Source organism: Rhizopus microsporus (assembly GCF_002708625.1).
Source record: "Rhizopus microsporus ATCC 52813 unplaced genomic scaffold scaffold_13, whole genome shotgun sequence".
In the NCBI taxonomy this organism is placed as follows: domain Eukaryota; kingdom Fungi; phylum Mucoromycota; class Mucoromycetes; order Mucorales; family Rhizopodaceae; genus Rhizopus; species Rhizopus microsporus.
Window position 1 is genome coordinate 642,952 of NW_019671928.1, and position 23,764 is coordinate 666,715.

Sequence of the window (23,764 nt, forward strand, 5' to 3'; positions counted from 1 at the left end):
CAGGAGTACATTTCATTTTCATTGGTTGAAAAAAGATACAGATATAAAGAAAAAAATTTTTATCTTTTTTTTTTCTTTATTAAAAAAACAATGGACAAGTGGCAAGGTTCATTTGCACAAACTCAATTAGAAAAGTTTGGTTGGTCTCAGTAAGTTGTAAGCAAATATATATAAAAATGAGCTTACACTGCTTTTTTAGAGGTGACGGTCTTGGTAAAAACAAGCATGGAAATACCAAACATATCTCTGTCTCTGTCAAGAACGATAAAAAGGGTGTAGGTGTCAACCAAGGTCAATGGGAATTTGCTTGGTGGGATCACTTGTATAATAAAAGCGCTAGTTCAGTCGTAGTCGAAAAGGACGAAAATAAGGGAGAGATCAAAGTGGCAACCAAGACAAAGACAAAGACTCGTCGATCGGCCACTGGCATCATTTCCACACAGAAACCTACAGGGAAATCCCTACAAGAGAAACCATCCACAATGAACGCTGTGGCAGATCAACAAAATATGATGGATAGTGTCAAAGAAGTGCATACGAATATTGCTCAAAAGTTGGCAACTGCGTCACTTTATGGCGCCTTTGTCAAGAGTACATCAACACCATCATCAACAACCAATAGCTCAAAAAGCAATACAGATGAAGAAGAATCGAGTGATGATGAATTAAAGGATTACTCTATGAAAGTCTCAGATGCCGAGCTCTTTGCTGCCTGTGAAGGACGTACGGCACGAAAGGGTGGTCGAGGTTTAGTGGATCAGACGGGTAAATTTAAACGAGTGATGCAGGAATTTGTGCGGCCAAAGGAGGAAGAAGAAGAAAAAGAAGAATTAAAGAGAAAACGTACAAAAGATGATGAAGTGAGTGTCAAGTCAAAGAAGCAGAAAAAGGAAAAGAAGAGTAAAAAAGAAAAGAAATCAAAAAAGAGCAAAAAAGAAGAGAAATCAAAGGACAAGAAAGAAAAGAAAAAGTCCAAAGAGAAGCGATAAACGCTCCTTTTTATTTTTTTATTCAGTAAAATCTAAGACTAGACCATCTTACAATTCTCCAAAGTACAATCAATCCAGCCAATCCAGCAACAGCAATACCTCCATATAAAAACCCATTATACATTGTCTTTCCACATAAAATAGACTCATTATTACACATATCGCTCACATATCTAGTTGCGATTATGATCAATGCAATGCCTGCTAAAAAAAGAATGAATAGCAACAAAGTCCAAAAACATGAGCAAAATGATACACCACAGCAACATCCGTCATTGCGAACATAGTTGTATTTTTCTTGATCACCCATGATTGGCATGAGTGGGGGCGGAGGAGGAGGAGGATGAAATGGGGATATGCCAAAGGGCGACGGAATAAGACCGGATTGAGGGAAAGGAGCAGGCGGTAGATGTTGATTGAATATTCTATGTGGTGGCAGTAGTATGGGTGATGATAAACTGTGAGCAGGCGCGTTACTATAAAACATCGGCGGATGAGAAGGTAAAATGGGTGAGGGCATATCCTGTTGGTGTGTTACGGGTTCTATTTCTTGCTCTTCTTGTTCCTGTTGTTCTTTTTGTAATTGTTCCTGTTGTCTTTTTCGTAATTTCTCTTGTCTTTCTGCGTAAAGGTACTCTCTGAGTTCTACGGCATCGGGATCGTCGTAGTCACCTCCTGTATGATGAGAGTGAATTGTGTCGTGATGAGATGAACGTCTTTCATGGTCTGTGGTTGGTATTGAATGATGTGAGCTTGGGTCTATCAAATAAAATGGCTCGTGGTGACGGTTGTGTTCAATCGATAAATCTTCTTGGCTTAAAGGAGGCGGTGGCGGATATTGACCTGCATAAGGGTCTGAACTTTTCCGTGATCTTGTTTCATGAAAAGACATTGAGTTTTAACTACAAAAGAATAAAATATATAAAAAAAAAAAAAAGAAAAAAAGCAAGATTGTAATGTTTTGACAAAAAATAACCCATAAATAGGTATTGTCACGTATCAATATGAACATACATTTGAGTAACACGGACACAGATAGAGTATCAACAATCTCACTGGATGAGTAATGATCAAAGCACACTAAAGAGAAAAGAAAGAAGAGGGACTAGTGTGTTGTCATGTATCAATGAAAACAATGCTCAACATTTGCCTCAATGGTAATCTAACCATAACTTTGTTTTCTTATTGTTTACAATTCAAATACAGTCAACCAATGATATCTTTATTCTTTTCTAATGATTGCTTACATCCAAGTCATAAACAGGTATTATTACAACAGAAACAAATATTGTTTTTAGTTATTATCTTAAGCAAGTCATCCTTTCTTCAGGGTCATTTCTTGTATAAGGCTCATTTAAAAATAAATCCCAAAACATTAATGTTTCGTCAGCAGCACCTGTGACAATAGTGCTTCCATCATGGCTCATCGACATATACAGCACACGCGATTTATGACCGGATAACGTGCCTACTTTTTCCATTTTATCTGCCTTCCAGATATGAATCAGGTTGGACTCTGTTGCCAACTGGTTTGCGAATCCATGACTTGATATAATATCATCTGTGCGCTTAGACCAGACCAAGTTACATACTTGAGAGCCAGTGTCATGAGAAGACAATAGATTTCCAGAAATGGTATTCCAGAGTTTCATTGTCTTATCCGCCGTACCACCACCAGTGACGAGCAACCCTCTTTTGTGTGGACTCCAGTCGAGTGCCTTGATGGCTGCCGTATGCTGACTAAATCGATGTAGGATAATATTTTCATGTGAATCCCAGATCATGACATTGTTATCATTTCCTCCAGAGGCAAGCGAATTACCTTCTGGGTTCCATTTTAATCCACAGATTTCTTGTGTGTGTCCTGTTAATCTTCTGAAATAGGCTTCATTTGACCTAACATCATGATGGTATATGTAATGATCTCTTCCTCCCGTACTCAATATGTTGGATGCCCATGCTAAACTACCTACTCTGGACGTATGAGTTGTCCAGGTACGCACCCTTTCAGATGTTGCAGTGTCATAAAGTATCGTCCTTGCTTTGCTTGTTCCAATAGCCAGTAAGTTTCCAATAGTTGACCATTTTACTGATGTAACATTCTCTGTTGATAAATCACATAATTGGGTTACTTTGCTTGTATTTGCATTCCATAAATAGACACTTGATCCTAATCCTACAGCCAGACAATCATTATGTCCCCAATCCATCAAATTCAAATAGAAATCATCTTGTAAATCAGGAGCATCCAGTATTTTGATAGGCGTTGTATTGAAATGTCTCTTGTTATCACCTGATAGTAATATACGTCTGCCTGCTTCACTTATAGGCGATGTTTGAAATCGACTAGCATTGGGTGATTCAAATATATTTACACTTTCTATATCTACTGACAATGACGATAATGATGATGGTGTTGATTGATTATGTATAATGGATGATAATGATGATGATGATGATGATGATGCAAATGGTATTGAAGAAGAAGAAGATACAGGCTGCAATGTCCTTCTTTGTTGTTGTATATATTCATCTGCTGCATTGGGGTCATCCAAAACTTCAGCTCTGAAATAGGCTGTTATTCTTTTCATTTCTCTTTGTTCGTCTCTTTTCCCATTCAATGTTAAATCTTTGGCTAAATTACGCTCACGCGAGGGTATAATGAATCTGATGACTATAAGCTTATGTATCATGAATTGATTATTGATCTTTTTTTTACCTGTCAGCATTTGTTTGGATTCTTTTTTTATTGTGCGGTGAGGGTGGAAATATGGATTCTAGACTTTGTTCAAATGATGCTTCTGGTTCATCTCTTTGTATTTTATTTGAATATATTGTCTCTTCTTTTATATCAATCTCTTCTTTAGTTTTATCTTTCACTTCAATAATCCTTGAAGATCTGAGTCTCATTTGGTATCAAAAAAAAAAATAGAATAAAGGTTATTTGTTCCTGTATATGTGAGGGCGTGTTATTGAGCTTTAGTTTAGAAGCAATGGTATATCAAAAGTATATATAAATGTGTGTGGATATACAATCGTCTGTCTATGCCTTTTATGTGTGTTTGATGGATAATGAAAGAAAAAAAAAAGAGAAAAAAAAAAAAAAGAAAAGGGTCACTTATTCAATGAAAGTTGTAACCTGAAAAAAAAGTTGCGGACATTAAACGACGTGACGCGAAATCTGAATTTAAAATATGATCCAATAAAAGAACATGCCGTTTGATAGTTTATGAAAAAGGGACATTTGAAGTAAATATCGTGTTTTATACATAAATAGAGTATAATTAGTGAAAAATAGTAAATGACAAAGCCTTTATTTAATTTGCCCTTTGCTATTGCTTGTAATTCACTATGAAGAAAGAGGAGATAATGGACAATGGAAGAATACGCATGATTTGTGTTACATAAATACAGTAAAGGAATACACCTGATATTCACTTCATGAGTGATCGCTTCAGATAGTTGATATACACTTTATTCAGAGACTATTCACACACAATTTAAAAATAATAATAATTACACTTTGGTTGGTTATCAATCTTTTCTTTAGTTTTCAATTTGACAGCGTATAATACATAAAATGAGCTTGATACTTTTAAGAGATATATAGATAATTATAGTCAACGCTTTATGAATAACGCGTAGCTAAAAAGTTGTAAGATATTCATTATAAACAGTCTGACCCTGTCTTCTTTTTCTTTTCTTTTCTTCTTTGGACCAAAAAGTAAGCCCAGCTATTCCCCAGTTAGCCCTAAGGTATGTTATATTCTTTACTCTTATAAGAAACTAATATATAGTATAATAGATTGCCCATCGAAACTAGTCCGGTCCTACCTGGGGTAGTTTTGGTTCTTATTGAGTTTGTCCCGTCTTCTCTCTCTCGCTCTTCACTTGTTTTCTGTTCTCTCCCTTTTCTTTACGTTTACAGACTATCTATCGTTGACCCAACACAATATTCACTTTGTGTAAGATATTAATAATCTCATTTACATGTTTACTCTCTTTTTTCTCTTATAAACCCTTCTCTTTCTAATATGATTATTTAATGTCAATGTAACAACTGACTTTCTAAACGCTTCAAGTTCTAGCGGAGTATTAATTCAAGCCGTAATTTAGCTCGGACCGGACATAATTATTAGCTGGTCCAAGAGTGGGTGTATGAGAAGTGACAGAGTAAGAGAGAAGTGGGCCAACGGAGAGGGAGAGAGGGAGAGAATGATAAGAGAGAGTTTCTGAACCCAATCCAGTTTTCCCTCCCTATTATTTAAACGTCAAAGATGCCTGCAAACTCAGGTAGTGTAATGATGAAGAAAGATAAAGGATGGATGGAGACAATAAAGGAAGAAAAGATAGAACAAATGATTGTATGATATGGATAATAATGAGTTGCAGCACACGACACACATACACACACACATATACATAATTATAGAATTTGAGAAAATGTTTAATTTGTATAGATCAGCTCATGATATCAGGAACTTGTAGTTACAACAAAAAAGCAAGTGTCTTTACAGTGACGATTACATTCAGCAACTGTTGACTCCATTCTTCCTTTATTTTTCTTGGAATTATAAATGAAAGAGCACAAAATTTAACATGTCTATTAGCTGCTAAGACTAAGGCTCAAACCGCCAAGAAGGCTGCTCTCAAGGGTGTCCACAGCAAGTCCGTTCGCAAGATCCGTACTACCACCCACTTCCACCGCCCCCAAACCTTGGTCTTGAAGCGTGCTCCCAAGTACGCTCGCAAGTCTGTTGCCCATGCTCCTCGTATGGACCAATACCGCATCGTTCGTCAACCTCTCAACACTGAAACTGCCATGAAGAAGATTGAAGAACACAACACCTTGACTTTCCTTGTTGACATCAAGGCCAACAAGCACCAAATCAAGGATGCTGTCAAGAGACTTTATGATGTTGAAGTTGCCAAGGTTAACACCCTTATCACTCCTGTTGGTTACAAGAAGGCTTTTGTTCGCTTGACTGCTGATGTTGACGCCCTTGATGTTGCCAACAAGGTAAGAGATATATTATATTATTGTATCCAATTTATTCATTTCTTTTTAGATTGGCTTCATTTAAACAAAATAAACTTTGTAAATCTTGTGCGAGCAAAAACACTCAAAGGAATAGAAAAAGGAGTTTAAATTTCCCTAGTTTATATTTTCGGTCTTTCTCTCTTTCTTTTTTCTTTCTCCTTTTTTTTATATAATATATCATGACTACATTATATGATCCACCTGTTAAACAGCCAACAAGAGAATATGAGGAAGATTCTATGACAACATCGTCAACAACAGACGATGAAAAGAATCCCAAGTTTGAGATGGCAGAATATGATTTAGATGTTGTAGATGAGGCTTTACTTAATCCTCACAATAAAGAATACATGGACCATTTCGGTTTTACTATTCAAGTTAGAACAGACGACGAAGCCTCGAGTGATGAAGATAGCAGCAGTTTTGATGAAGATGAACCGATGCAGCCAGATAATCACACCGTGACAACAACAACGGGTATTAGTGATAATGATGATGATATGTCTTCTATAGAGACCAATATAACCTCACCTCATCAGTCTCACAGTGATGATGATATCCTTCATAGCAAACCTGCATTTTACCCGAATACTGTGCCTATATTAAAATCACCTCCTACATCCATTAATAATAATAATAATAATAGCAACAAATCAGTAAATAGAGCAAGTATCATATCTACCATTAGTAATAAATTTAAGAGACCTGTATCAGTTAGCTCTATTCCCACTTCGCCAGCAACAACAGCCATTTCACGACCCTCACAGACATTCGAACAACGAAGATCCATTCATAAATCAATAGGGCACAGTCGATCGTCTGTAGTGATCAGAAAGTTTACGCACTATGACCATCGATATGACTCGGAAAGACAGGCTTTACTAAAACAAGAAGCTCTTGAAAGACTGACGTCGTGCAGATTAGATGAAGAAAGAATAGATTGGGGTAATAACGCCTTTTATCCATGAGAGAAAGAATGAAAGGAAGAAGAAGATGTAACCTTGTTTTTTTTTTGTATCCATAGACTTTTGGTCTCATGCTATATCCAACTTGAGCAGCGTTATAGAAAGCCAAATGGATGATTTAAGAAGCCATCTAGCGCACGGTGGTATCCCTTCGCCTATTCGAGGCTATGTTTGGCAGATCATATCTAAATCTAGAGATTTGGATGTTATTGAATATAACGAATTACTCAAGAAAACAAGTTCATTTGAAAAGCAAATTCAGAGGGACCTCACTAGGACCTTTCCAAACTATTCTTATTTCATGAACGAAAATGGACGACAGGCTTTATTCCGTGTTGCAAAAGCATACAGTTTATTTGATCAGGAGGTTGGTTACTGTCAGGGACTGGCGTTTATTATTGGTTGTTTGCTTATTCATGTAAGAAAGTATAATAATAGAAATTGTTCATAAACTCACTTCTTTTTATTGAAAGATGCCAGAAGAAGAAGCCTTTTTGGTCCTTATCAAACTCATGGGCAAATATGATTTAAGAGGACACTTTACACCAAGAATGGAAACTCTTCATCAACACATGTACCAATTTGATAATGTCTTTCAACAAAAGTTACCCGTGGTTCACAGGCATATGGAAAGTGAGGGTGTGTCTCCTTCGATGTATGCCTCCCAGTGGTTCATCACTCTTTGTTCTTACAGGTGCCCTATTGAGATGTCATTCCGTATTATGGATTTGCTATTTATAGAAGGCCCTCAAGTACTCGTGCAGATCGCCCTGGCGTTGATTGTTCGAAACCAGGAGCACATCTTGAAGCTCAAATTTGATGCTCTTGTCGACTTTCTATGTAATGGCGTATTTCAGGTGTATGAGGTAAATCATTTTTCTTCTGTCATTCATTATCCCTTTATTCACTTTCAAAAAAATATCACTGTAGGATAACACAGATGGTTTCGTGAATGATGTATATCGTGTGGAGTTACCCACAAAATTCATGGCACGCTTAGCCCAGCAGTACAGTGAAGAAATAGAGTATAGAGATTCTAGGTCAACCTCTCAGGAAGACCATCTTAGACGAGTCAATGGTCAACTTTCAGAACATATCCGTATGGTTGAGGGGTCTCTAGCATCACTAAGGGATGAAAACAAAGACTTGACGCAACAAATCATAGATAGCAAGATGGATATTGCACGTATAGTGGATGAAAAGGAGAAGCTAAGTCATGACTATTCTCAACTGAAGGCTGCTTATGAGAATCAGGTAGATGAGAATCGTAAATTAGCGGAGAAAAATGTATACCTTGTCAATCAATTGACAGATATCGAGGCCATGTTGATCAATATGAAATTAGCAGTAGCAGAAAAAGAAGGTGAGCTTGACTCACTGAAGCAAGAATTAAAACAAGCTCATAATCAACTTAAACAATAAAAAAAGAAAAGACACGTTCAGCTCTGATACGCGTCCTGTTGTGTATGTGACTTTATTTCGTCGCGCTATTATTTATTTTTCTCTTTTTTTTGTCCATCTTTTTTTTTTTCTGTGGTTCGCGTTTATTACAATGTTCAAGTCAAAGAGCAGACGTGTCAATCGTTTTTCTGCAGCAGCAGAGGCGGCTACAAATGGTGTATACATGGATATTGGAAGAGATTATGACCTGCAATCCGAATACCCATTTCGACTCAACTTTTACTTGAAACCACCACCATCTGAAATTACTATTGAAGAATTGGAGGAATATGCACTCGATCGACTTCAAGGTACACACATACATACACACACACATATATATATATATATTGAGCTTTACAAATATATAACTTGACATACAGTATTAAGATGTATCGAAAGGACGTTGATAAGTGGAAAGGACCTCAAAATAGAATTACAAAAGGCTATAGACAAATATTTGCCTTTAAAGAGCAACGCTTCGAAAGCAGACAGCCTTTATGAAGAAAGAAGAAAGGATCACATCAGTCACTTTATGCTACGAATGGCTTATTGTCGAAGGTATATAAAAATAAGATAAAGAAAAATAAGAGACTGATGATCTACTAGTGAGGATTTGAAGAATTGGTTTGTGAGACAAGAGACAACACTATTCAAGTTTAGATTTGATCAGGAATCAATGGAGGAGAAGAAAGCATTTTTACAGCAACTCAACTTGAATTGGAAAATGGTAAAGGAAAGAAAGAAAGAAAAGAAGTCAGACCAACTGATTCAAAGGGGATTATTTTATAGTTAAGCATAGAAGAAAAAGAGAGTATGCGTCAAGAATTGGAGGCATGTTGCTTTAGTTTACTGCGCTCTAGATCAGACAATGTCTCTATGCCAGTTGTCGAACAATTTGTAAATAGCGAAACATTTTTCGAAGTGGATTTTGAAAAGGTGCCCAACATGGTAGGAAGTCGATTAGTCTATTTGAAGGGTGGCAAGGCATATGTGCCGATGAGCGAGCAGGTGAACATTGTGTTGAATGAGTATCGAGAATTTTTATATAAATCGTTGGAAGCTACGGCTAGTCTGCTACCGCGAATGGAGGAAGATGGTCGACTGAAACCGTTTTTATTAAACATGGAGAAACAATATATTGGTAAAAGTTATAATAATTATGACCCCAACCATTCGGGTACAGTTACTGCAAATGAAGTTGATTCGGTAAGATTGTGCCTCTGTTATTCTTTTGGTGTAGCTTATCTCTTTATTGTTTAGGTTGTGAGACAACATGCACCTTTGTGTATGCGTCATTTGCATGATGGTCTGAGAGCAAGCAAGCATCTTCGACACCATGGTAGATTACAGTATGGGCTGTTCCTGAAAGGTATTGGATTATCTGTGGAGGAAGCACTTAATTTTTGGAGAAGAGCATTTTCAGACACAACAGATGATAAATTCCAAAAGAATTATGCATATAACATTCGACATAGCTATGGTCTTGAAGGTAGACGATTGAACTATTCTCCATACAGGTAAGAGATGTGTGAATGTGAAGTAAAAGGAAATAGCTAAACTTGTGCTGTGTAGCTGCTCAAAAATCATAAACGAGCAAGCACCAAGCGCAGGAGAATTCCATGGATGTCCATTCAAGCATTCATCACAAAAGAGCTTGGAGGCAAAACTGTACAAAGATCAGATCAGCAAAGGTCATGTGGATGAAATACTGAGACTTGCGGGCGACAAGCATTATCAATTAGCATGTACACGATATTTCGAAGTGATGCATCCAGGAATCAAAGAAAAAATAGATCCCATTGAGCATCCAAATCAGTATTATGAACTCAGCAAGAAATTGGCGGATGGCGACATAAAGGAAGATGCCATGAATATAGACGGCTGAAATAAAGGAACTTTTTGTATTTATTAATTGATCAACGTAAGCATTATATACAAGTTGAGTGGTTCCTCATAGCTCTAAATTCGTTTATATTACGTTGTTATATAAAAACTAAAAGCTAATAATAAAATAAAATAATTACCATTCAGTTCAATTAAAGCACACGCAGATTTATGAAACTCTATTTATGAATGCGTGGGAGATTACGAAAATGTCTAAGAAGTATCTTTTAATATACAGGTTTAATAAAAGTGACATCTCCAGGCGAATAGTTGAGACGGTTTGGATGTGTCTTCCCATGAATTTTCGCGTGCGTATAGTTTTTACTTTTTTTTTTTTCATGACCGAACAATCAAAGATAGAAAAACGATCTATTGAAGAAAGCGAAGCTCCAACAAAAAAGAAGCAGAAACTAGATACAATTCCTATCCTTCGGGGTCGTTTTAAACAGCGTTGGTTGACAAAGCATTCTAGTTTATTGAAACGTTCTGATGAATCAACTGGAATTTTGATTTCATGCAATGTCAATGCCGAAACCCGAGCATTAGGACAAGTAACTAATTGTCTAGAAACATACATCACAAAGCTATTTCCAGACCACCAGTCTACATGGATAAGGTTTGAAGGTCCGTACGATATTGATGAAGTTGATCAAGAAGAAGGTGAAGAAGAAGGTGAAAAGGAAAAGGAAAAGAGAGAAGACAAAGCTGAGCGTAAAGAACGAAAGTTTCAAGCTGTTGATGCAGCTTGCGGTGGCCTAGTATTCTTTAGATTTAGAGTAAACGTAAAACCTACTGAATTCGTTCTAAAGTTTATGGGTATATAAAATCATGCCTATAACTGTGCTTTATGTCTTTAACTATTTTATATAGATTATATAAAACAGCTTCCTGAAGAAGAAAAGAAGCAGGAATTGGAAAAGATACGCTATACGACGGTATATAGAACAAAGATACGCATTAGCTTATTTCTCACGCTTCTATTCTAGAGATGGATTCCATTTGATTATATCTGTCCTGCTATTACAGAGCGTATTGAAAAATGCTTTGAAAGGGTCAAGCAGGATCATTTCAACAGTGACAGCAAAGACGCGACGGTTGCTATCGTAACAGAGATCCGTAACAACATATTGATTTCTAAAAATGACATTATTCAGACGATTGCACCATTAATTCCAAGTAATTACAAGTAAGTAAGAACGAGATAAAGAAAGAGAACATGACTTATTCTGTTTATAACAGGGTAAATTTGAAAACGCCAACATTTGTAATATTTGTTTCTGTATTCAAAAGTGCTTGCGGCATAACTGTGCTCAAGGATTATTATCAAAGGAAGAAGTATAACGTTATGTCTTATTGCCAATAAGAGCATATAAACATAGAAACCCATTAATCAAATCCTCTTTTATTTCTTATGCTGTATACACAATTCTTGTCAATGAGACACTTACGAAGTCACAATATAACCACCGACTGATGTGGGTTAGAGCAGTACAATAAATGTTTCTTTTTAGACCACTTAATCCCAAAGAGCTATTCTCTTTAAACTTCGAGTCCAACTATTGCCTAAGGGACTACATGTATTACATGTGCCTATATGGCCTGAACATCAACATCGTGAGAGTATTAAAGTGGCTATGACCCAGTCTACTTATTTTCGAATGTATTGAAAGAACACACAAAAAGGAACTGTATAAGAGAGAGAGAAGATAAATGCACATCATAGTTGAATAAGCTCTCATCAATTGTTTGATTACAGATTTGAGAAGAGAAGGGAGAGATTACGTTGCCGAAATGGAGACAAAAGATGTGGTACGGCCCATTCCCTTGGTTTCGCAGGTTCTTCAAATAAAGACAATAGCTCTATCCACAAGGCAAGAAAGAAAAAAAATAGAATAATGCGCTTAGAAAGCTTTAATTTAAACTACGAATAAACAAGCGCGGCTCAGAGAGTATTGGCCACATCTGAAGTCGAAACGGAGGCAAACAAGGTTGAATTAGGAATGACATTCAGCGATATTTTTATGGCTGTGATACAGTTTGACCTTTGATTCTGTCGTGTTTTCTGGGGCTGTTTTGCCAGTTTTGATTCTTACTATGTTCTCGTTGATGCTGAACAACTTGCTGAACAAAGGTAGCCAAATCTGGTAAACATAGTCTCCTTCAGAAACTTTTGGTCCGTTTGTTGTATTCAGCATAAACCCCTTTGGTTCCACTAAAATCAATCTCCTCATAGAAAACAAAGACCTTATCCATGGTATCCTTTAAACTGTCCTGGCACTTTAAATGATTCAAATATTTTTTGCCTTTTACTGGTTGTACAGATTGATAATGTAGCTCTAGTTATCTAACAACGACTTCTGGCGAAGTTTTGAAGCGATTGACATGTTTTGCAGTCAACTTTGTCCACAAGCCTTCAGAAAAAAGATATCTCAAACTGCCTTCTTTTTCTGGCCCATCAAGGTCTAGTATGCAAGATAGACCTTTAGACATTGCTTTCATTTGACTGGTTGATAAACCATCACCCCGTTGATAGAGGTGATGAAGCCCTTTAGTATGGTTGAAAATGACTTCTTTAATGTCTTTTATTTCATTCTTCGATGAAGACGCTGTGGACAGTATTGTTTATATCGGCGTAGAGAGCGATCCCAGATTGCTTAGTTGCTCTTTAAGTTCCAAAAGGCTGTTTTGATTTTCCAGCATCACTTGAGACTGGCTTATCAAACGTGTCTGGCGGTTGATCTTTTGTCCTTTTCAATCTTCACTTCGTCGTATTTGTCATTGTACAGTTCTTCAAGCTACTTCTTGATTGACGGTGTCTTCAGATAGCGCTCCACTTTTGAAGCATAGATTTGGAACTGTGGATGCCTACAACCCTTTTGAATGCGCAGTGTCAAGCTAAATATGACTTTATGAAGTCATCATCTTGGCTTCAGAAAGAAAGAGATAAAAAGAAATGTTGTTATTTAGTCAAATTTTATGTTGTCAGTTGATCAACAAATAACCAGAATCAACTATGTGTAATCGCATTAAAGAATACTCTACTGGAAAGTGTTAGGTTAGTTAGTAAAAGGTTGCAAAGTGGCAACACAGGCAGCGTCTGCCATTTACCCTTCTCGTGTATTTCCTTGTGTGTGTAGTGTTCACCAAACCCTCCTTTTTATTACTTTATCTGTTATTTCTCTTGCTTAAAAGTAGTATTTTAGAAATATCTGCTTTGTGTGTCTTAAAGCACAGGTAATTTACAAAATGCTCTCAGAGCCATGAATAGACTTGGATCTTTGTTTCTTGAGAGACCATTGACAGGAGATAACCATGCCAATGGATCTATTCTTCTGAACGCCGTTGACTCTAACATCTTTGAGAGAGGTCTTATATCAATATACCTCTCTCCTTACTCGCCTGAACTCAATTTTATTTGGATGTTTTGGAAAGTGCCGAAGGACCAGGTCAGAAGAGGTGGATTGACAGAGGTAGAAACACTTTCTTCAAGAGCAATTGAAGACAGCGAAGATAATCCTGTTGGACGCATACAAATTCCATCCAGCACTCGATCGATGTATTCTCTGAATGCTTGAGTAAAGAACATTTGTAATCGTTTGGCCAAATTAGTCTCATTTTTTTGGGCAATTTAACCTCACACAAGTATCCAAAATTATACACTATTTCCTGAAAGAGGTGTCGCGCTGACTTGTCATTTTTTCGTATAAATTGTATTATAAAATTGCTGCAATTTTACTTTCTGTAAGACTGTAATGGCATTTTTATCTATTGTACACAAATGGTGCCATACAGTGCTTCCATCCCGATTTTACCGATTTTTTGAAAACTTCGCACACTTTTTTGAACCTTCTCACCTGGGGCTCATTTTTATCTTAATGATGTAAACCTGTAGTTTATTAAAATGCTGATTGATCATGCAGACAGGCTTATCCAATAAGGCGGCATGATTAGTAATACCCGATCAGATATATAAAGTCTCCCCCCCCCTTTTTTTTTCTCCCTTTTTTGTATGTCCTTCTTTACTTTTATACCATGACATATTACTATGAACAAGACCTTTGGTCCATTATCTCGACTATTATTGGATGGGTAAATAAAAATGTATTTGGCTACAAATAGATTAACAATAGGAATCTAGTGTTATTTTTTAGCTTGGTCCTGTAGCTTTTATCCACAAGTGATACTCAATTGGAAAAGAAAAAGGTAAGCTATACCTTCTAATAGATAAAGAGATTGCTTATCATGTCATAGTGTACAAGGACTATCAATAGATTTTCTATGTTATAATGTGCTAGGATTTCTCTGTTATTCAGTAATTACCTGTCATAATAACAATAATATATCCTCATCGTCTAAATAGATATTCAACATTTCATTTTATTTTAGTCAAGATATCCGTGATGAGTGTAAGTGTAAGTCATTTAGATAAACAGGCATCTGACAGTCCAGCTGTGCAGATAAACGAAGAAACCACTCTAGCGAAAACTTAGTGCGAGCAAACGACGTCGTCTTTGCTGTACATGCATTTTTGATATCCACATTCACCCTTTTCCAAACCTTTTATTATAAAGTAAGTCGAATACCATGTAGCGTTGCTTTTATATTCAATTTTGGTTGGACAGAAAGACAATTCACAAAGACTGTCTAAAATTGCGCGATACTTCATCACTGCGTCATTCATTGGTGTACTTTGTATGCTTATGTCAATAGAGTATTTTGAAAGATTTATGTGGATCGACTTGATGTATTATCTAAGCTATGTGAAACTGCTTGTTAGCTTGATAAAATACATTCCACAGGTAAAAGCTATACTCATATATACAACTATATGCTTACATAATCATAGGCTTGGATCAACTTTAAGCGTAAATCGACACTTGGATGGAGTATACATAACATTCTATTGGTAATCTAATAACAGCTTTATGGTGTGAAATGATATTAACAGTATGACAAAGGACTTTACGGGTGGTACATTATCCATCACACAATTACTACTTGATGCGTCTATCAGTGGAGATTGGAGTGGAGTATCTGGGGTAAGTGTTAAACAAGAGATCATTTGGTTACTGTGTACTAATATTCAAAAGGATCCTGTTAAACTGTAAGCCATAGCTTACACAGCCTACATTTAATACTAACATACATTTACAGAGGACTTGGGGCTCAGTCAATTGCTTTCGATATCATATTTATGTTACAGCACTTTGTTTGGTACAGAGATGATCCACAAGACACAGAACAACAAGAACTGTTAAAAACACACGAAGAGGAACAAGTGTAACACTTCAACTACAACACGTTTATAATTTTGTGGTCAATAAAAGTATTCAGCTTTATTTTATCAAGTCTTGTCACTTATTCACTGTGAGTTCGTCCTTGTGAACATGTCAGCCTTGCCTAACTTCTTTTTACCTCGCCTTGATCCATAATTATGAAATGAGATGATAAATACGAGGGTAATCAATATAAACATCCCCAATGATAAACCAGTGTATAAAATCATTACAGCGTTTTGCGTTTGAAAATTCGGACATTGACGAAGACGAGACAAAGGATGTGGTAGCTTTTTGCGCAAGTTCATTGGAAGGAGTAAGTACAGCTGATGCAATTGTTTTGCCTTCTTGGTGTTGCTGTGGGGGACGAAGATAATATCTTTCAAATGTGTCTGTGCAAAGACTCCAGTTGGCATGCCGTTTTAACTTTTAAATGCCAGTCCCCGCTATATAAGCTTTGGTGCTTGCAGCACTTCCCTCGTTGGTGACTTTAACAATTGCTTGACCCGACTTGTTAGTTTCTCCATCTTTGTAGTAGGGACCGAGATAGTCATCGTCTTCGTGTTGAATTGGAAACCTAAGAAATCTTGTACCTTCTCCGGTATCAGCTTGCTTTTGAAATAATTGGTGATGAATCCTAGCTTGTTCGGGGGAGTTAACGTCGTCTGAACGTTCTTGTACATCTCGTCCTTCGTTCTTGCTAATAGACGAATATCGTCTAAGTAGTACACCGTTCGAATGCCTTGAATTCTTAATGGCTCCATCACAAACCTCATAAGTTTGGAAAAAAAACTCTCGGCACAACATTCGTGCCAAAGGGTAGGGGCTTGTATTGGTAAACCGTACCATGGTGAAGGAAAGGCAAGCATTGGAGTGATTTTGGATGGATAGGGACACTCGTGTAGGAGGCCGTGATACATTCGATGGGGAAGTCGTATTGCTGTGCTAACCGAGACCCAAATATTTCAACATTTTCGGGGCTTTGGTGCCCTTTTCATTCAACTCCTTCGTGCCTTTGAGCCCATTGTCCAATAAACTAACCTCCACACATCCAAGCTCATTTGCATGATAACTGAATGTTACATCAGCTTGATCGGCCTTCATTTATCAGCGCACTTTCTCCATAGTTCCAAGTTGTCTATTTTCATTCTTCGCTTCAGAAGAGGCGTGGCTTCCTTTGTTTCTATCAGATGTAGCTTTCTTAAAAACGTATACAATAAATAAATTAGTGTAGTAAACTTACGAATTGGTTGACGTAGAACTAAGTATTCTACTTCGATATACATCGTGGAAAAGGTCAAGTTCCGTTTCTTATATCACGTAACCTTGGATACACTTCTTTAAGGAAGTATGGCTTCTACAGTCGTTCAAGAGTTAGAGACTGGTTCGGTAATGTTGATGGCGTTGAGAGCAGAAGGAATGATCAAGAATTGAGCGAATGGCAACTGTTCGAAATTTTGGGGGAAAACGTTGTTTGGCCGCGTTTTGATCTCGCTGTCATCAAATTTATTATGATGCCTGAACCTACTCATTTCTTCGACATTGCCAAGATCTCTTCCATTTCGAAACCAATTTCACCTGTTGTTAACCCAACGTATAACAAAGCCAGTGTTATCGCTCTTAGACAGTGGCGTAAGTCCATGTGGAATTATTTGAAGTGTATTCATTTTTATTTTGTTAAATTATTGCTTTTATTGTAATTCTTGGAGCGCGGTGAACAACCATTGTTGAACTTACCTGACAACAGCAGTAATAAACCATATCATCTTTTTCTTCTGGCTAACTTTTATATGTGTGTATGGTCTACACGGTCAAGCAATTGATAATAGAACTAGTGTAATTGAACTCATTTGTTTTTTCATTGTTGTAATAGTAGTCTCCTACAGTCTTCTACTATTCTGTTTTGTTGTTCTTAACCGTTGCAACGAGACTACACAAAAGACAAACTAGCTTCTGCCAATATGAACTTTTTAGTTTTTGAATTTCATTTCTGATTTCCGTCTACAAATCTTCTACAAAATCCTCATGAAGTACTTTATACTGCAAATTCTTAGCCTCCATCTTGAAGTAACGTTTCCAATCACTTCGATAGGCAGCCGAAGGTTCACCATCATATTTTTCAACAATAAAGGATTTTATTTCCTTAATAAAATCATACCATGTAACTGACTTGTCTACAGCTCCTGCCTTTATGATTGCCTCTGCAGTAATCAAGAAAACAACAAAACAGAATAACAGAAAATTTTAGAAGAATACTAATACTGTATTTTTATTAATTATTGACGTTAATTTTATAAAATACTGTCGTAAAATAAGTTATTTACGTAAAAAGACGACAAAGGAAAAAACGTTTGAATAAAACTACATCATGTCAAAAGAGAGATAGATAATGAGTATATGTAGAAAAAGAGAGAAAAAGTATGTTAGTATTAAAGCACATATCCTAAGATTAGTTTTACTTACCACCAAGGTGCATTCTGGGGAGGGTAGCGATAACTACCCAGGAAAGTTAAAACAAAAAAAAGGAACGGAGGACACAGAGAACCCAGGGTGTCAGAAGAGACTATTGGGGAACGTTCCAGATACACGCCAGAGAGTAGAGAGGGCGGGACAAGCGAGTCAGAGCAAGGACCATGAGGACAGGCTAGTTTTGATTGGTGAATCTTTGAACACTCAGAGGGACACTTGATAACTGCTGTAAAGAAGCAAAAAAAGGACTCAATTAAAATGGGTTTTTATATATTTTTCTTTCAAACAAGTTTTAGGATCGGGTACCTAAGACAAAGAAATCATGTCAAATAAAAGCAATCTGCTTCGCGACCATTCAAGAATATGCATTGCCAAATATGACTCATGTTCTGATTTCATGGAAAAACCGAATAAAGAATTTAAACTTTTACAAAGAGACTAAAGAGAGCTATTTCTAATATTAGGTTAGTTTCAGCTCCAAGACAGCCCACCTGTTAATATTACTGCCAAATGAGATAGTGAGCCATATTTTTTTTGTATTTGTAATTACTCTGATAACATTACAACGGTTTCAATACGACATCTCAATTTGGAAATACAGTATCTCCATGGATGTTAAGGCTGGTACTACAAAAATATTCTTGGTAATGACGAATTTACATCTCATACAACATGAATTTTGTTCTCACCATTGGATACATTTATTTTCGATCACAGGCGAGTTTACTTTCCGGAACACTTGGATTCTTACTGTCTTCTATGTGGAGGCGTTGAAGACGATGAGCACTTCTTGTGGCCTTGCATGCTCAAAAAAGAAACCTGGTCACGCATTGCAAATCGCTTTTTGCAGCCTACTGCGAGACTTGCCTATGAATCCCTGGCCCTAGGCTCGTCTAAACATATACAAGTGCTTTCAGGACTACGTGTTGATGGTCAAACAATCATTGTTTGTACGGTCTGGGCTATCTGGCGGTGTCATTGGCGTTTTGTATCTGATGGTCGTACCTTCTGGCCCGATGAAGCTGCTGCACGAGCAACGCAAGCAATCAAGCGAATACATGATGAGAATATCTATAGAGAGCGTCTAAAAACATCTCGCTCAGGTTAACGCAACCTTTATTTTGTTCCGTGCTTCTATGCTCTTTATTATTTTCTTTAATAAGTACAAGCTAACTGGCAGTACTTGAATAAAATATACCATTTTACAAAAAAAAAAAGTTTACTTTCCGGAAAGAGTGTATAACAACAAGAGTACAAACAAGTTCAACTAGTTCTATTATCAATTGTTTGACAACTTCGATTTATTTTATATGGGTTTACCTTACTCCCTAAGAGTGATATGAACAACTTCGTTGAAAGTTAGGTTAACAACATAGTGAAATGAGAGAGAGTTCAGGAACGATAAGTTGATAACCGTGAAACCGAAGTTTGAACAGATGTGTGATGATGCATAAATTTCGAAAAGTTGACAATCAATTATTGACCATTTCTCTTGTGCTCAACAACGGTAAAAGCTTTACCTCATTAAAGAAAAGTGTTCAAAGTCATTTATCTAAGAAACGAATATGGAAAAAATCAATATTCGTCAGAAGAGAAGTATTAACTTATGAGCATTGTACTGTCAGAAGACTCCAACATTGGATCAACCAAACCGACATCTGAGGGAATACAGAACGTTCCGGACAGAACCAGTAAGCGTTGACGAAGCTTATGGATAGTCAACGAGCAGATAAGGGGTAGAAGGATACTTTACAGAGCCTTGAAACTCCATATTTTAACAATCTATTCTGTAGCGTTCACAATCAACACTTCTGATTCGCTCAAGGCGTACTGAAAGTATTTACAACATGATAGCAGATCCATAACAATTGGATACACAAGTAAACCTCTCTCTGAAGAAACAGAAGAATCACGAGTACGCCTGCTTCAGTTAATGGTTAACAAGCTTTACTTTTGCGGAAAGTGTGAAAAGGTATATGTGAATCCAACTTGCAAAGCTAACCAACCTTTGCTGGAGAGGGATTCACCCAAACAAAATGATCTGCTCCTGCTTTTGAAAGGATCACATGGTGACATTTCAAGTACACCAACATTTAATATAATAGTTATAATAACTAAAGATTTTATGTAGACCTTGTTTCCAGAGTACATTACAGTCAAAAACTTTTCTGCTTTGTAGCCGTTGACTATGCAGGCTTCTCAACATCGCCAGGTGATATCAAGCGCTTTTTAGAGCAAGTCGGAAAAAATCAATTGCAGTGCGAGAATCATTTCACGTTGACTGATTTAAATACTAGGTAGTGCCAAAATATCAAAGTGGTTATCGACCATGAATCCCCATTCGAGATACTCACACATTTTGATTTGCTAACAAAAAAAGGAGATGGAAAGCTCAACTGTCGAATCGCACCGTTACCGGAATGGAAGCAGAAGATGAGGTGGTAAAGGCTCTTTCACACCACGCTTTATTTTCAGATTATACTATATAATAAAAACTTTTTCCAAGTGTTATTTCTTCAAGCCTTTGAGTGTGCATCTTTCATTTTCTTGGCTTGTTTCTAGGTTGAGAACATCAAGGTTTCAAGCCAATTCAACGCCATAGGACGGGTGACCATATCCGAACTTGTTGAATGATTTGTAATAATTTCTCTCAAAGGTATTGGAGCTGTTCGACCAATCTGCGAGTTTCTTAATTTGATCAATATTACGACTCTTCATTACCGCCCAAGCGCTAGCAGCTGCTCTCAATGAGTGTGCCTTGTACACTTTAGTGTCAACTCCGATCCCTTACATTGTTTGTTGCACCATGAGGCGGTGATTTCTGGTTTGAGGAGTGTACTTGCTCTTCCTTCTCGATTTCTGCCAGGTATAAGGGTGGTCTTCTGGGAAAACATGACGTAAGCTTGCTGTACAATCCATAAACGCTGCCAAGGTCTTCACAAGACAGCCATCCTCTTTTGCGTGCTTTGTTGTTCCAATCTTTATTGTCTTCAATTGGCTTTCCTTTTGTTCTCTTGATGTTAAGGATACCCCCAAGTAGCTGTCCATCTTTCGGCCAGGAAAAAGCTATGTCTTTATACACCATTTCCTGAAAGAAATGTCGCGCTGACTTGTCGCTTTTACGTATAGGTTGTACTATAAAAATTGTAAAAGTACGACTTTACTTTCTAGAAACACTTTAATTCTTTGCTGTCCTACTTTGGAAAGTGCAAGAAATATATCATTCTAAATTCCGAGCAGTACTTTTTCTCTGTGCCTTTCCTTTGACAAGATGTCAATATTTCAAAGACTGAAAAACTGGCTGACAGTGCTTGCTTTAACCTTTGCCTACACCTTTCCAAAAGCTGAATATGCACAAAAGGCAATTCGCTATTTACAGCTCTTTTTGTTTAGAGCAAGATCAGATTGGGTACATGAAGAATCTCGTGGTTACTGGATCGCCGAAGATTTACAACACAATGCAAAGAAAGAAGCGATAAATGACCGTATACTGGAATCACATGTTATATTTTTGTGGATACCGGGTAACTACTCATGGTATAAAAGTAAATATCTAGTAAAGTCTTATGTTTCTCTCCAGGCGGTGGATTTCGTTTCAACCCAAGCAGACTGTATACCTCTACTTTTGCAGATTGGATAAGAGCATTAGAAGCAGATAAGGGCATCAAGAGTATGGTATTTGTTGCAGACTATAGTAAGTACCCTTTATCTGGCTCGTAATGGATTTTTCACTCATTTGGGCTTTGCCAGGACGCGGACGTGAACATCTATTTCCTGCGGCGGTTAAAGATATTGCAGACACTTATGACTGGTTAATCCATACACTTCAGATAGATCCAAATAAAATCATCATTGGTGCAGACGATGCTGGAGCTGCTGTAGCTCTAGATGCTCTCATGCTAAAAATACCCTCTGAACTTAAACCAGCTGCCATGATCTGTGCTTCACCTTATATAGGATTAGAAGCAGGAGGTGAATCATGGAGAAACAACCTTAGTAAAGATATATTAAACGAAAAGGCGATTACACACATGGAAAACAACTATTTGAAACCAGAAGAAGAAAATGAAGATGAAGATGATTATACCGTTCCAGAAGCAAAATATGAAGATGGTCTTTCTCCATTTGAATATCTAAAGAGCGATGTTGAAGTGGGCTCATGTTTACCCAAGCGTATGCTACTATTCTTAGGTGGTCAAGAAGTCCTGTTGGATGAGGGCGGTTACTTAGCCTCAAAGGCCAGACAAGGTGGTGTTCAGGTTGTTGTCGTACAAGAGCCTACAGGCAAGCACCTTTGGTCAATGTTGCCTGACATACTTGCTGAAGAGGTACACGTTAAGCAAACAGTTTGCGATCGACTTGTAGAATTTGTCTCAAACTGTATTCATAAATGATATCCTTTACACAAACAAAACAGTAATAAATTTTCAATAAGCGCGCATCGAAAATTTTGTCTCTTTTTCTCTTTTTTTCTTGTCTAGCTGTCAAAATGATAAAATACCAGATATTTTTTCAAAAAGGATCATTAGCATGCAAACAAGCAATAAGAACATTCTTTCCTCTTTTTACACTTCGTTTAGCATCAACAGCTACGATCGTACACAACAACAGCAAATCAAGGTCGAATGAGGGAGACAAACGATCAAGACCAGTGTTTGTCAAGGTTGATTCACCATTTGCAAAAGCCAACAAATTCACCTATGTCATGCCTGCCGATCCTTATGTTGCGTCTAACAAGATTACCACTATTCTTAAAAATGGAACTCTAGATGACGCTGCAGACTATATAAAAGCATTACCTTTAGATCTACAAACTGCAGCTGTATGGAATCAACTGATCGGATACTGTGCTCAATATGGAAAAGCAAACAGTGCTGAACAATATTACGTGCAGATGCGAAAACGTGGAATATCGCCCAACGAGCGTACCTTTACACACCTGCTATCCGCATATGCCAACAGTACATCACCTCAAGCAATCGAGCGTGCAGAGAGACGGTTCACAGAAATGAAAAAGTTCGACATGAGTCCTAGCGTTATACATATCAACAATCTTCTTAGAGTATATAATCATGCAGATCAACCTTCTAAAACAGTTGAACTACTTCACGATATGCTGGTTCGAGGGATGTCACCTGATGCAACTACCTACAGTATTGCTTTACGTGCATGCTCCGAGTTGGAGAATACTCACCAGGCACGACAAGAGGTTCGTTCAATATGGAAACAGATAGTCAACAGATTACAGCCCGCTTCGACTGATTCATTGGGCAACGCTCCAAAGCAACCACCAGTTGAAATAGATGATACCCTAGTCACATCACTTTTAATAGCCATTAGCCGCACTTCTTCTCAGGAGGCAGATATAACTACAGGAATCGATATTGTCCAAAAATTGTACTCATTATACCCTGCCGGAGCAGCCAGTATGATCAATAAGTATGCTTTATCAAACAAATCTGAAAGCTATGGGTTTGGAATGCAGCCATCTCCCAAGGTGCTTGATGCCATCTTGCGACTTTGTGGTAAGCTTAGACAATATGCCTTGGGTATGGAGTATTATGAGTTGGCTCTGCAACAGTTCCCTAGACTAAAGCCTGATCAGCATGTAAAGAAATCACACATGTGGTTAAAGAAGCAAGAACGAAAGAGATTGTATGAAATGAAGAAAAGAGAACGATAGATTATTTTATTAGT

General features: G+C 37.3%; 12 protein-coding genes across 12 annotated transcripts; 9 read left to right on the top strand and 3 right to left on the bottom strand.

Moving 5' to 3' along the window:
- Window positions 1-90: 90 nt before the first annotated feature.
- On the top strand, window positions 91-989 carry RHIMIDRAFT_239567 (uncharacterized protein; the record flags this gene model as incomplete). The annotated part of the gene is made up of 2 exons (XM_023609202.1): window positions 91-149; window positions 200-989. 2 exons carry the CDS (start codon window positions 91-93, stop codon window positions 987-989), a joined length of 849 nt encoding a protein of 282 aa, XP_023464455.1.
- Window positions 990-1,000: 11 nt separating this feature from the next.
- RHIMIDRAFT_34151 (uncharacterized protein) lies at window positions 1,001-2,051 on the bottom strand. The gene is made up of 2 exons (XM_023615124.1): window positions 2,004-2,051; window positions 1,001-1,891 (listed from the first exon to the last, which is right to left on the bottom strand). The coding sequence occupies exon 2, from the start codon at window positions 1,879-1,881 to the stop codon at window positions 1,012-1,014; it is 870 nt and encodes a 289-aa protein (XP_023464456.1). The 5' UTR covers window positions 1,882-1,891; window positions 2,004-2,051; the 3' UTR covers window positions 1,001-1,011.
- A 239-nt stretch (window positions 2,052-2,290) lies between these two features.
- Window positions 2,291-3,682, bottom strand: RHIMIDRAFT_285531 (cell cycle regulatory protein; the record flags this gene model as incomplete). Its single annotated transcript, XM_023613290.1, has 2 exons — window positions 2,291-3,282; window positions 3,634-3,682. 2 exons carry the CDS (start codon window positions 3,680-3,682, stop codon window positions 2,291-2,293), a joined length of 1,041 nt encoding a protein of 346 aa, XP_023464457.1.
- A 1,928-nt stretch (window positions 3,683-5,610) lies between these two features.
- RHIMIDRAFT_205317 (uncharacterized protein) lies at window positions 5,611-6,138 on the top strand (the record flags this gene model as incomplete). The annotated part of the gene is made up of 1 exon (XM_023606819.1): window positions 5,611-6,138. A coding segment is annotated over one exon (528 nt), but the record flags the coding sequence as incomplete, so codon positions are not given.
- A 71-nt stretch (window positions 6,139-6,209) lies between these two features.
- RHIMIDRAFT_239571 (TBC-domain-containing protein) lies at window positions 6,210-8,417 on the top strand (the record flags this gene model as incomplete). Its single annotated transcript, XM_023609203.1, has 4 exons — window positions 6,210-6,975; window positions 7,055-7,413; window positions 7,469-7,861; window positions 7,926-8,417. The coding sequence occupies 4 exons, from the start codon at window positions 6,210-6,212 to the stop codon at window positions 8,415-8,417; spliced, it is 2,010 nt and encodes a 669-aa protein (XP_023464459.1).
- A 202-nt stretch (window positions 8,418-8,619) lies between these two features.
- Window positions 8,620-10,323, top strand: RHIMIDRAFT_205096 (DNA primase large subunit Spp2; the record flags this gene model as incomplete). The annotated part of the gene is made up of 6 exons (XM_023606803.1): window positions 8,620-8,746; window positions 8,819-8,996; window positions 9,045-9,165; window positions 9,228-9,652; window positions 9,707-9,955; window positions 10,011-10,323. 6 exons carry the CDS (start codon window positions 8,620-8,622, stop codon window positions 10,321-10,323), a joined length of 1,413 nt encoding a protein of 470 aa, XP_023464460.1.
- Window positions 10,324-10,515: 192 nt separating this feature from the next.
- On the top strand, window positions 10,516-12,128 carry RHIMIDRAFT_259784 (uncharacterized protein). Its single transcript, XM_023611424.1, has 4 exons — window positions 10,516-11,138; window positions 11,193-11,257; window positions 11,309-11,508; window positions 11,562-12,128. The coding sequence occupies exons 1-4, from the start codon at window positions 10,661-10,663 to the stop codon at window positions 11,683-11,685; spliced, it is 867 nt and encodes a 288-aa protein (XP_023464461.1). The 5' UTR covers window positions 10,516-10,660; the 3' UTR covers window positions 11,686-12,128.
- Window positions 12,129-12,258: 130 nt separating this feature from the next.
- On the bottom strand, window positions 12,259-12,587 carry RHIMIDRAFT_34190 (uncharacterized protein). Its single transcript, XM_023615125.1, has one exon. The coding sequence runs from the start codon at window positions 12,551-12,553 to the stop codon at window positions 12,317-12,319; it is 237 nt and encodes a 78-aa protein (XP_023464462.1). The 5' UTR covers window positions 12,554-12,587; the 3' UTR covers window positions 12,259-12,316.
- Window positions 12,588-14,354: 1,767 nt separating this feature from the next.
- RHIMIDRAFT_239574 (lysosomal cystine transporter) lies at window positions 14,355-15,606 on the top strand (the record flags this gene model as incomplete). Its single annotated transcript, XM_023609204.1, has 10 exons — window positions 14,355-14,411; window positions 14,461-14,525; window positions 14,574-14,634; window positions 14,683-14,728; window positions 14,780-14,892; window positions 14,945-15,121; window positions 15,169-15,228; window positions 15,281-15,361; window positions 15,413-15,426; window positions 15,477-15,606. 10 exons carry the CDS (start codon window positions 14,355-14,357, stop codon window positions 15,604-15,606), a joined length of 804 nt encoding a protein of 267 aa, XP_023464463.1.
- A 3,263-nt stretch (window positions 15,607-18,869) lies between these two features.
- Window positions 18,870-19,175, top strand: RHIMIDRAFT_239576 (uncharacterized protein; the record flags this gene model as incomplete). The annotated part of the gene is made up of 1 exon (XM_023609205.1): window positions 18,870-19,175. One exon carries the CDS (start codon window positions 18,870-18,872, stop codon window positions 19,173-19,175), a length of 306 nt encoding a protein of 101 aa, XP_023464464.1.
- A 2,163-nt stretch (window positions 19,176-21,338) lies between these two features.
- Window positions 21,339-22,461, top strand: RHIMIDRAFT_245233 (alpha/beta-hydrolase; the record flags this gene model as incomplete). The annotated part of the gene is made up of 3 exons (XM_023610163.1): window positions 21,339-21,612; window positions 21,648-21,761; window positions 21,818-22,461. 3 exons carry the CDS (start codon window positions 21,339-21,341, stop codon window positions 22,459-22,461), a joined length of 1,032 nt encoding a protein of 343 aa, XP_023464465.1.
- A 311-nt stretch (window positions 22,462-22,772) lies between these two features.
- RHIMIDRAFT_245234 (uncharacterized protein) lies at window positions 22,773-23,750 on the top strand (the record flags this gene model as incomplete). The annotated part of the gene is made up of 1 exon (XM_023610164.1): window positions 22,773-23,750. The coding sequence occupies one exon, from the start codon at window positions 22,773-22,775 to the stop codon at window positions 23,748-23,750; it is 978 nt and encodes a 325-aa protein (XP_023464466.1).
- Window positions 23,751-23,764: the final 14 nt, after the last annotated feature.